Raw genomic sequence first — 12,891 nt, forward strand, 5'->3', positions numbered from 1 at the left:
TTTTAATCTCACAGTGTCTTCCTGAAGTTGTTTAAACTGTGTTTGTCTGTTCAAGTATTGAAGGAGTACAACTACTGAGCTATACTGTCTGAAATTGTGAAGAGTGAGGCAGGATTTAGATGCAAAAGCTGACAATGACTCTAAAGTAGCAAATAATGTTTTTATTAAACAACGTACCAAAATAACTGAGGACTGGGAGTGGCAGAAACTAAGATCTCTTCATGAAAGGGCAAGCAAGTAACAAGGACGTTCTGGCGAGGGTGGAAGTCAGACCAGAGGTTAAATACAGAGGCTGATGAGTAACTGTCATGATCCTGCCGCTCCAGCCCGGGCTGTGCGGGTGTCCGCGGTTGCTCTGATTGGGAGGTGCACACCTGCGCCTCATGCAGCCTGATTATGCTATGTATTTATATGACCCCGATGACGACTGACCGGCGGCAGTTCGTTGAGCTTCATGTCTCGTTCCAGCACACTCATATCCCTGATCGACAACCTGTGTGTACCGACCTTCGCCTGTTCTCCGACCAACCTTGTAAGCCTGACTCCTTTATTTCTGCCTGCTTTGATCGTTCTCCTGTGTACCGACTCCTGCCTGCCCACTCACCTGTTCTCTTCGCCCGACGTCCCAACTACCGCTGCTGCACCTAACTGCCTGCTCGATCCCCGACCTCGGCATACAATAAACATTTCTCCCTGAACTACGTTCCATCGTCCGAGTCCTGCATTTGGGTCCTACTCTCGTTCCGATGGGACGTGACACTAATGGCGGACAACTGTGTCAGGAGCTCAGCACACTTGACCATGCCCAGCTCTGAAACAAAAGGGGAGGCAACACAGGAAAGAGGAATCCAGCGAGAGTGTTGACGCTCATTCATGGTACCCAAGCCAAATCTCGTTATTCCTTCTCATGTGTTCATTTGATTACATGGCTTCCCACTATTGTACTCACCCATCTTGCGTCCTCCTCCGTCCCCAGTGTCTCCCTCTTTGCTGTTCGCTCCAGCCATGCTGTCAAACTTCTCCACCTCCTCATACTCTCATGACCTGCACCTTTCATTTCCAAATGACCCCCGTCACTCCTCGGTAATCCCATTACCTAATAAACCATTGTCATCTACTTCCTCCGCCTGCTTTTGGGTGCAGTCCGATATTGTACAATTGTCAATTGTGACATTTTGGGCCCCCCCCAAATTAAAGTGTAACACCTAAAACAATTAGCTCATCAAGGTTTATCACAGAATTTGAACTTTGATTTTGAAAAAGCAACAGTTTAACCTGAATGTTTGTACTTCATGCAAACCTGTTTTGAACGTTGGAACAAACATTACCAGTGCCAGCTACAGTATTTGAGCTCGTTCTAACTTAGTTCACGGCAGTAAATTTCAGTACTCATATATGTGCTCTCAAACACGCTTCACACAAGGTACAGGCTTTTAGCGTTATTTAACAATATTTTATGGACTCTTTCTGTTTTATCTGAGAAAAATATCGCAGTTCCTGTCTCCCGGGTAGGTTATCATATATCTGGCCTGTACTCTTTGGACAAGAGGGCACTGGATTAGTTAGTAAAGTTACAGATAATAGACATACTTACGGTTTTATTTAATTTAGTAAAGTTACATCCAGTCAAGGACAGATGCATGTTTAAAAACATAGAACAAAACCAAAATAAACATAACATAACCAAAATGCAAACTTTATAAATTCACATTATACAAATGTCAACGTGAACACCTCCTTCAATCCAATTCTGGAATGCACAACTAAATCACTTTCATCCATCCATCCATTTTCATCACCTTGTCCTCACGAGGGTCACGGGGAGTGCTGGAGCCTATCCCAGCTGTCAACGGACAGGAGCCGGAGTACACCCTGAACTGGTTGCCAGCCAATCGCAAGGCAAAAAGAAACAAACAGATATTAAACACTGACATTCATATGTATGGACAATTTCATCTTCAGTTAAAGTGTATGGAAGGTACTCAATGCACCTTTTTGCTAATATTATACAGTTTTTTTTATGCAGAATTAGAATGTGAAATCCATTATGATGGAACAATTTTTATTCTTCGATTATTGCCAAAAATGATCGCACATTGCTGGATTCACCGGAAAAAGACGGAAACGAAGCAGAAACAGCCGAGGAGGAACGTGACGTCAGAACCGGTGACAACAATGGTGAGCACTGGAATACTTTGTAAGAACGACAATGAATTTTCCGATATTTCTAGTGATGAACAGTATTCTGAAGGGTTCCACAAAAACAGTGAAGAATACGACCTTTATAAAGGCATTAAAGGTTATCAATTTGAGCCAGTTAGACAGGATACACGTTCGAATGCAGACGAAATAGCTGGCCATGAAGAAAGTCCCGAGCACGTAAGGAGCGGGTAATGCCTTGTGTTGGAAACAATGCCTAGGAAGCATTTGTGAAGTTCTTGTTTGGTTGAGCTAGTCATAAAATAATAAATTGTAAACGCTTTAATATCCTGAATGTGTATACAAAGTTTTTGGTCATGTTTTAAAATTATGCAAAGTCGTGTATTTCGTAAATAGGTATGCGACCACCCCACCGTTCATTGTACAGCGCGATGGATCTGCCTGTGCTTGAATGAAAAACTATCTGCAGTACGTGTTTACCTGTAGTGACAGAGGTCAGCCACACAATTTTTTCAGACACGGGAAACTAGATCAAAGTTCGCAAACTTTAATTTATCCATCCATCCATCCATCCATCCATCCATCCATCCATATATTATCTACTGCTTCTCCGGGTCAGGTCGTGGAGGAAGTAGCTTCAGCAGGGATACCCAGACTTCCCTTTCCCCAGCCACTTTTTGCAGCTCTTCTGGAGAGATCCTGAGGTGTTCCCAAGCCAGCCGAGAGACATAGTCTCTCCAGCATGTCCTGGGTCTTCCTTGGGGTCTCTTTCCGGTGGGACATGCCCGGAACACCTCACCAGGGAGGTGTCCAGGAAGCATCTGAATCAGATCCCCAGCCACCTCATCTGGCTCCTCTCAATGCGGAGGATCAGAGGCTCGACACTGACCCCCTCCCGGATGACCGAGCTTCTCACCCTAACTCCAACAGAGAGTCTGGACACCCTGCGGAGGAAACTCATTTCGGCCGCTTGTATCCGGGATCTTGCTCTTTCGGTCATGACCCACAGCTCATGCCCATAGTTGTGGGTAAGAACGTAGCTCAACTGGTAAATTGAGAGCTTCGCCTTTCAACTTAGCTCCCTCTTTACCACAACCGACCGATACAAAGTCCGCATCACTGCAGACGCTGCACCGATCCGTCTGTTGATCTCCAGCTCCATTCTTCCCTCACTCGTGAACAAGACCCCAAGATACTTGAACTCCTACACTTGGGGAATGGTCTCATCCCAGACCTGAAGAGGGCACGCCACCCTTTTCCAACTGAGGACCATAGTCTCAGATTTGGAGGTGCTGATTCTCATCCCAGCCACTTCACACTCGGCTGCGAATCGTTCCAATGAGACCTGGAGATCACGGCTTGATGAAGCCAACAGAACTATATCATCCACAAAGAGCAGAGATGCGATGCTGAGGCCACCAAACCGGAAACCCTCTACGCCTCGACTGTGCCTAGAAATTCTGTCCATAAAAGTTATGAACAAAATCGGTGACAAAGGGCAGCCTCTGAAATTAGTACGACTTATTGCCAGCAATGAGGACCAAACTCTGACAGTGGCCGTACAGGGACCGAACAGCTCGTATCAGGGGATTTGGTACCCCATACTCCCGAAGAACCCCCCACAGGACTCCCCAAGGTACACAGTCGAATGCCTTCTCCAAGTCCACAAAACACATGTAGATTGGTTGTGCGAACTCCCATGCACCCTCAAGGACCCTGCCGAGGGTGTAGAGCTGTTCCACAGCCAGGACGAAAACCACATTGCTCCTCTTGAACCCGAGACTCCACTTCTCAACGAACCCTCCGCTGCAGTACCCCTGAGTAGACCTTACCAGGGAGGCTGAGGAGTGTGATCCCTCTATATTTACCGATACCTATCAGCTGCCTCGGGAGTCCCACAAGCCAGAAATGCCCGATGGGACTCCTTCTTCAGTTTGACAGCATCCCTTACTGTTGGTGTCCACGAACGTGTTCATGGGTCGCCGCCACGACATGCACCAACCACCTTACGGCCAGAGCTCCGGTCGGCCGCCTCAGCAATGGAGGTGCGGAACATCGTTCACTCGGATTCATTGTCCCCCGCCTCCTCCGGGATGTGAGGAAAGTTCTTTCAGAGGTGGGAGTTGAAATTCCTTCTGACGGGAATCTACCAGCCGTTTCCAGTAGACGCTCACAATACATTTGGGCCTGCCACGTCGGACTGGCATCTTCCCCCACCATCGGAGCCAACTCGCCACCAGGTGGTGATCAGCTGACAGGTCTACCCCTCTCTTCACCCAAGTGTCCAAGACATGCGGTCGCAAGTCCGATGACACGACCACAAAGTCGATCATTGAACTGCGCCCTAGGGTGTCCTAGTGCCAAGTAGACATGTGAACACCCTTATGCCTGAACATTGTGTTTGTTATGGACAATCCATGATGAGCACAGCAGTCCAGAAACGGAGCACCACTCAAGTTCTGATCTATCTGATCGATCTCCAGCACTCCCTCTTAGGATTCCAAAAAGGGTGGATACTCTGCACTGCTGTTTGGTGCATAAGCACAAACAACAGTCAGGACCCATCCCCCTGCCTGCAGGCAGAGGGAGGCTACCCTCTAATCCACTCGGGTAAGCCCCAACGCACAGGGCCCGAGCCTGTTTGCCTTGGGTGACCTTACCATGGGCATGAAGCCCCAGACAGCTTAGCTCCTAGGATCATCGAGACACACAAATTTAATTCATAAACACTTATATTTTTCGGTAAAAACATCAAAAAGGTTATGCATTTTATGATACAGTTGAATATATATTTTTGTCTAGATAAGATAATGTCCATTAGAAATTAGACATTCCATATACTTTTTAACCTACCATGCATGTTTGTAGGGGTGTGGGAGGAAACCTACGCACAGGGAGAAAATGGAAACAATACAAAGGGGAGGCCAGATTTGAACACAGTCCCCCAGAACTGAGAGGCAGATGTGCAAACCATTCAACACTCTAAATTGGCCCAAGCTGTGATTGTGAGTGCTGCTGTTTGTCTCTATGTGCCCTGCGAATGGCAGGCAATCAGTTCAGGGTGTACCCTGCCTCCTGCCTGTTGACAGCTGACATAGCCTCCAGCACTCCTGCAACCCTTATGAGGATAAGTAGCTGAAAAAATGGATGGATGGATGGATGGATGGATGATGGATGGATGGATGGATGGATGGATGGATGGATGGATGGATGGATTGTGGTAACTATTCCACAACCTTAAACTGTCCTCACACAATTGTGTTCTTTCCCCATCTCCAGCAGTCCTCCTGTGCCCTCCTCGTTTGCCAAGCCACCCCTCTTCCACACTTTCCAACTTTCTACTTGCTCTATGTCCTGCTAGTCCACCACCCTGCCTTGGATATTTGTACCCTGTGTCAACCTGCAATAAATTATTCTCAATCTACTCACTCCTTCTGTCTGTTTTTGGGTCCAATCCAACCTGCATCATGACACAGACTCCCTAATAGTTGAATTCTGTATGGAGGAAGGTGAGTTTAGGTTCACTTTCATGAAACTTGACCGCCTCCGCAAAACTGGCTACTTTTAGAAAGATAAGAAATGGGGTGTTTAAAACATGCTGCAATTTTTAATCTTTCAGGTATTTAACCCTCTGTTGACCCATGTAGGATTTTTGCACACGGTACATTAGGGCCCCTTTTCCAGTTTACCGACTTGGCATTTGCCATTATTGACCAGTGTTGTACAATTTCAGATAACCTGGAACCCTGCTTGGTTCACAGAGGGTCAAGCATGTCACAGACAGAATAGTTGCTTGTGGGGGAAAAATGCAATGCAAAGCCAAATTTCCTGCTTACATAAACATCCCCTCTTAAAAGTACCAGCATTCAAACTGAGTGTACGTGACAAAAATATTTAATTTGAAATAATGTACATTGAATCAAAAAGTATCAAACTTTGGGCAATGGAAGAAAACAAATGGTACTCAGAAGTGAGTTTCTGATGACAGCTGTTTTTTTTTTTTTTTTTTTTTTTCAAAAATAATCAAAACAGATTCTCCTTCAAGACTGCTGATAAAGGTTATCAAATGACTTTCCAGCTCTAATGAATGGAACGGTCAAAGGAACCTGGCAGGAGTTACCAGATCAAAGGTCACTGAAGACTGTAAGACTTTGTATCACAGCTCGTCCCGATATTTCAGTCGCTGAGTAGCGTCTTCTCCAGGAAAACCTGTGTATGTTACTTTTGTATGAGGATATTTGACCTCATCTTTTTCCTTCAAATGCCTGCTTTGTTTGTGTTCACCATCACAAATAAATCAACTAAGAATTATAACATCACATACAATTAATTATTTCTTAATATGCATATACTTTAATCAAAAATTCTAAAAGTAAAGACAAAAATAACTATTTTGCTCTGTAGCTAAAATATACATTCATTGAAGATCAACAGTGGCTATCACAAACCACCACAACAAAGAAGCATGAGTGAGGTACTCCTCGTGATTCACTGATTCAACATTCTCCCTTATTTGCAGTTTTCAGTAATCAAGCACATTTGAATAACACTGACTGAATTCAGAGTGGAAACAAAAGGCTTGTTTTTCTTGTGATTTAATGAAATACATTTTGATCAAAATCCTTTCATTTGTTCTTTTATCTAATCAAGTTTCAAGAGGAGCACCAGAGATGAAATAATTGATGAGCGTCAACAGGATTAAACACAATGAAATTAATTATTCCCATGATATGTATGTGTTGACACTGAAACATCAACATCAAATATGAAGTCAGTCAGTGCTAATTTGTAGTTGCTCTTCAGAGACAATGGTCTGAAATAATTTTGTACTTTACGGGGTTTTCATTCTATGTTGTATTATATTCACCTATCAAATATATTCAATTTAGACCCACCGCTGATTATCTCAATACAATTGCTGAAGCACGGAAACTTCTGTTTTCCACAGATTTGGACTGAAGACGCTAGACCTTTGTCACAAGGTTTCTGACGAGCCTCTGGAGGTCACCTGCGCGGACGTTAGTGGTCGCTAGCACCTCCTCGTGGTTTGCTTTCTCATTACTGTCATAATCTGTCACTGCCTTGTTGGTAATCAGTGAGAGACCCAAGACTCGCAAGCCACAATGACGAGCTGTCACCACCTCTGGGACTGTGCTCATACCTAGTAGAGGGAAAGAAGTAGGTTCAGGACGTTTCTGGCTACTATATTAAAAAACAGATTTTACGAGATGATCTACCCTTTGGATAGGGTTAAGGAGTTAAAATGTCTTTTCAGCACATGCAGTGACCACACCCACAGTGCTAGAGAGGAAAAACATGTGGATTTTTCACAATTTTAGAGCCTCATTTTACATACCTCTACGTGCTGAGGTCTTATCCATACATTAGTTCACAACACGCTTCTCTATGGTGTGTGAAATTTGTAAGACAAATGTATTTTCACTTGACATGGATATTAAAAGAATACACATACAAGAAAAAAAGTAAGAACCAAGTGTGCCTTCTTGTGTTGCATGAATGAGCTCACTGCACTCAGTTTGAAACCCGAGGTTGGGGCCGTGAACCGAGGCCCCCTTATTTCAACAGTTGAAGCATGTCTGTGTTTTGAGGACCATCACATGGAAGCTGAACATAATGGTCTGTTTATAAAAGTAAAGAACAATACTCCCACTTATTCTACAGTAGAATGCATGAAAACATTCTGTCGTTTTAGTGAGCCCTACATTTGCTTGCCACATCCCAAACGATCTTTACTTACCGACGGCATCCGCCCCAAACTTCTGTAGCATGTTGGACTCTGCGATGGTTTCGTACGTTGGTCCACCCACCATACAGTAAACCCCTTCCTGCAGGAAGCTGCCACAGTTCTCTTCATGCGCCGCCTGTATAGCTAAAGCCCTCAGGTTCCGGTCATAGGCATCTGACATGCAAGGGAAACGAACTCCAAACCTGAGGATATGGCATGTAGATAAGAGGATTGAGCAATCGAGAGTCTATATAGATAAGATCAGATAACAGCTCATCCCAGTGATTAAATGACATGCCACACTTTTATTGGGAAGACTGAGTAATGCTGCCAAACACGACTGAGCTCAAGAAAAGTACACAAAATCGAGTCAGTGATACAAATCTGAATACCAGACAATTGACACTCACGTACATACCAACAACGCATTTGGTGAAAGAGCCAAAGGTTTAGCCAAAGCTTCAGATGAAATCAGTTTAGTTAAGGTTTATTTGTTTAAAAACCTCAATATATTCAGTACAGTCAGAGTTATTCAATATTGTATCCCGATACACCTACTCCTTATTGCACCTGTTAAAACCTTTCATTCATGATGTAATCCAACCACCATACAATTTTAATTTCTTTTGTATTACTCTAATACCAAGTATGGGAAAAAATACAATAAATTAAATGTCAATACAATATATATATACAATGTGTACCTTTTCTTTTTGCTGTAATGAATGTTTAATAGATATAGTTTTGGGATGGTGCACGAAGCCAGAGCACTTAGAACTCAAATACAAAACCTCAGAACTCTGAAACAGACATGACCCGGAGAATACCCACACAGCCACGGGAAGAACATGCAAACTCCACACAGGGCGGGCCACGATTTGAACCCAGGTCCTCAGAACTGTGAGGTCAACGCTCGGCACCGTGCCACCACATATATATATATATATATATATATATATATATATATATATATATATATATATATATATATATATATATATATACACAGACACATATAGCATTTTGGACTTGTTATACCAAAGTGAAGTCAAGTTGCTGACAGTTAGCCACTTATGAAAACTTTTTGCTGAACTTTTTTCAGGATCATATCATCACTGCCTTTAACTGTATATTGGAACTTGTGTGTTACCTGTCATCATTGTGCCCAACCAGCGGACTCTGTCCACCAAAACCTGGCAGGTTAATGTGATCCTTAATGAGCATAATATCCCCCACGTTGTAGCTGCCATTGAGTCCACCTGCTGCATTTGTCACAATCAGCGTTTCCACACCCAACAGGAAGAAGACTCGCACAGGATATGTCACCTACAGTCACAAATATCATGGATTTTCAATTAGTATTTCATAAATATCAGTTTAGTATGAAGAGTCATGCGAGAATATGCAAATGTGTGCCTGGCAGCAGCGGTGAAGGTGATATGGATATCCAATCCAGCAAATGGGCATTGCTTTCTTTTCACGAGTTACTCTTGAGATTTGCATGCCACTGCGTATTTCTTTACTTGAATGGGGCATAAGGGATGGTCAGCGTCACCGAGGAGGAAAAATGTTTGCAAGTGTTCGTGCCAGCAAATACATTTTGGCTTCGATCAGGATGAAAGTTCATTATTATCTAACAGCAATTCTGTTTCTGTTAATGTTAAGCCAGGCCTGTGCCATTGCTTTCCCTCCTCATTGCTCACTTGTGGATGAAGAACCCACGATTGTTTACATGTGCTTTACTTATTTTCTGTTGATTCTTTTAGTCCCTTGTTAGAGAGAGGAAAGTGTAAGTCAAGTGAGGAACTTAGTAATTACTCTAACTTAGTCAAGAAGTAATAGATAAATGTCAGTATAGTCACTGCAAAATTATGTTACTAGCGGGTTGCTGGTGTGGGATTAGTTGCCATCAGGCAGGCTGGGAGGTGAAGCCCATTTGTTTGTATCCTATGTAAAATGTCAAGAGTTGATATTTCTTCAGGTTGCTACTGCTGCACAAATGTGTAGATGGAGGCTTCACAGACAATAGAATTTGTTCAACACCTATTACATTTTATTGGTAATATATGATCCTTATATTATGCTTAGTTGTCTTTCTAGAAATAGCCATGTCACAAAGGATGGCCGAAAGACCAAAATCTGTCTAAAGTCCTAACTGGATTACAAGAAGTACAATAAATTTGACCTCTGTTTACTGTATATGTGAAACTGTTTTTTTATGATATAATTGACTTTATGTGGAGAGGCACATCACAGCTGGTAATAAAATAAAACTATAATATGATCTCAACCATATTACAAAGGTCAATCCAATGCTGACGCAGATTTGAACCATCTTCTTAACTGCAGTTGGTCATTCAGAACAGCTAGAAATTTCAAGACAATGCCTGCTAATGAAATACCAGCCAAAATGAAGCAGTTTTTAGAATCAAAGAATTTCCTTAAAGCTTAAAAAAAAATCACAACCACTTTTGGTGAATACTGTCCTTACAGTGTGTAAGCTGTAACCTTCGTAGAAGTGGAATCGACCCTTCATGCAGACACAATCCCGGCCCTGCAGCTTCCCGAAAACCAGTTGGCCAGCATGGCCTGCCACTAAACAGTGCACAAAACGTACAAACACCAACTTGATTTTCCTTTGTCACATTTCTGCAAAAATGTACATTTAAAAAAACAAAACAAAAACAAAAATGTACCAGTGCTAGTTGGGAAATCTGGGATATCCTTATAAGGGAAAACTATTTTGTCATCTATCAAGTCAGCCAGGCCGCCCAGTCCCGAACCACAAATGATGGCTACTTTGGGCCGCTGCTTGATTTGGGCCAACAGCCACTCGGCAGTCTTTTTGCAGTCATCATAACTGGGTCTTAAAAAAAGAAAATAGACTGATTATTATCAAAGGTATGAGGTCTTTATCATCAACTGCCATGATAGACTTGTCCATGGAATTTTATGTTCACACATGCACAGTGGAGCAACTGGTTTAGAGCATTGGCCTAAATGTTCTGAGGTCCGCGATACAAATCTGGGCCCTGCCTGTGTGGAGTTTGCTCATTTTCCCCGTGTCTACATGGGTTTTCTCTGAGCACACCAGTTTCCGACCACATCCCAAAAAGATGTATTCATTGCAGATTCTAAATCCCCCTGGGTGTTATTGTGAGTGCAACTGTTCCCTGTCTCGATGTGCCCTGCGATTGGTTGCAAACCAGTTCAGGGTGTCGCCTGTGTCCTGCCTGGTATTGGCTGGGATAGGCGCCAGAACCACCGCAACCCTTGTGAGGATATGCGTATCAGAGAATTAATGAATAAATGAATAGGTGAAAATGGTGTCTGGTTTTATCTTGCCAGGTGTTGCATGTGAATGAGTTTTATTGGGATGTTTTCCAAAATACGTTTCTCACAGGAATATACATAATTTTCATGTGGGGTGAAAGGATGGACGAATTGCTCTGAATTTGGGTGACTACCACGTTTAACACAACTTGAACCTATCTTTATTTCTTGTTGTAAATGTTGTGTCAAGATACATTGTGTTCATGTTCAGTCAATGATACTTAAAACTGCTGGGTCAGTTTCTTAATTCAACCATTGGGATAGGCAGTTGTTTTGTTTGTTTGTTTGTTTTTACATTGCATTTGACTGAAGGTACACCATCACTGGGTTGCAAAAGGATGACTTTCTCAAATTTATTATTTTTGGTTCTGTTTCCTGGCTTTCCATTCACCAGAGACTGGGATCTCCTTTGGACTTGGATATTAAATTTGGGAATAGTTTATTAATGCAAACTAGAAAATACTTTTTTCATAGGAAGCAGCGTGACCTTCTTTGATTCTTTGATTTTGATGCACATCATTTTATTTCAGATCAGTGGCATGGATGATGACTAGTAGGCAGATCTGCCTCACAGTCTTGGGTTCAAATCCAGGCCTTCCTGCGTCGACTTTGCATGGTCTCCCTGCACCTGGAGGGGTTTTCTGCAGGTACTCTGGTTTCCTCCAACTCACAATCACACTGAGGGGCTATTTAAAGTCTCCAGTTAATACATGTTTTTGGGATGTGGAAGGAAACGGGAGTGCCCGGAGAAAACCCACACAGGAACGGGAAGAACATGCAAACTCCACACAGTTGGGACCAGGATTTGAACCCTGGTCGTCAGAACTTTGAGGCCAACACTCTCACTCCACTATGCGTGCGTGTGTGTGTCCGGGGGCGGGGTGGGCCTGGAGCTGTCCATGGTGCTTCAGCGATCCCAGCTTCCAGGGTTCGCCCAGGCCCTTTAACGCAAGCGAGACACCGCTACAGCGGTTGCTAAGATACGGAGCTCTCAAAATGAAACAGTTTGAGCACGGTCAACGATATATTATGACGATTCATTCGACTTGAAGTGCCTGGTGGGAAGAGTCTGTGTACACTCAGGCTGATCCACGGAATTACTGGAGACTTATCTCGGCCACGCTTTGACAACATTGTGAATAGCGTCGTGTTTATAAATGAAATCTGGTGTAGTTAAATTAACTTACCGATCATTTATTAATTGCTGTGGTTATTAAGCTTCACCCAGAGCTTTAACAACCATCAAGAACGAGACTCGCGGATCCTACCTGCATTGGCAGGACGGCGTCTCCATATTTTCCTGATGAGCGGGAACAATGTACTGTCGAGTTGCAATTTTTTTTTTTTTTTAAATTCAGTCCACAGTTGGAGTTCCACTCTTTTTAACGGAGTTAATCAGAGGCGGTCGCTGGACGTGGTGACGCCGTATGCTAGCAGAGTTCAAGGCGGAGCAAAACACACCGCCGCAAAAGTGTAGTTGAAAACATTCTCAACTGTTTAGTGACGCCCACAGGTGGTATATGACACACACTTTGTTCATAAATAGATGTACAGAAACGTGTGTAAATAAATAATCCGGTACAAGTAGAAGTATTTTACTAATTCAACTCATTTTGAGTAGGCTACAGACGCTAAAATTGATTTAAATAAAA

The 12,891-nt window shown here is 43.1% G+C and overlaps 1 protein-coding gene across 1 annotated transcript; it reads right to left on the reverse strand.

Annotated features, from left to right (window-relative positions):
- Positions 1–5,483: 5,483 nt before the first annotated feature.
- Positions 5,484–12,672, reverse strand: pnp6 (purine nucleoside phosphorylase 6). The gene is made up of 6 exons (XM_061822474.1): positions 12,508–12,672; positions 10,603–10,772; positions 10,398–10,501; positions 9,057–9,232; positions 7,919–8,109; positions 5,484–7,321 (listed from the first exon to the last, which is right to left on the reverse strand). The coding sequence occupies exons 1-6, from the start codon at positions 12,531–12,533 to the stop codon at positions 7,125–7,127; spliced, it is 864 nt and encodes a 287-aa protein (XP_061678458.1). The 5' UTR covers positions 12,534–12,672; the 3' UTR covers positions 5,484–7,124.
- Positions 12,673–12,891: the final 219 nt, after the last annotated feature.

This window comes from Syngnathoides biaculeatus, chromosome 6 (assembly GCF_019802595.1).
Source record: "Syngnathoides biaculeatus isolate LvHL_M chromosome 6, ASM1980259v1, whole genome shotgun sequence".
NCBI lineage: Eukaryota > Metazoa > Chordata > Actinopteri > Syngnathiformes > Syngnathidae > Syngnathoides > Syngnathoides biaculeatus.

What these genes read in the sequence shown, in the direction of transcription:
- pnp6 (XM_061822474.1), bottom strand. Translation starts at nt 12,533, where the DNA reads ATGGAGACGCCGTCCTGCCAATGCAG. An exon ending in AGATTTCCCAACTAGCACTG is followed by an intron (nt 10,502 to 10,602) that starts GTACATTTTTGT and finishes TGCACTGTTTAG; the next exon opens with TGGCAGGCCATGCTGGCCAA. An exon ending in AAGGTTACAGCTTACACACT is followed by an intron (nt 9,233 to 10,397) that starts GTAAGGACAGTA and finishes TTGTGACTGTAG; the next exon opens with GTGACATATCCTGTGCGAGT.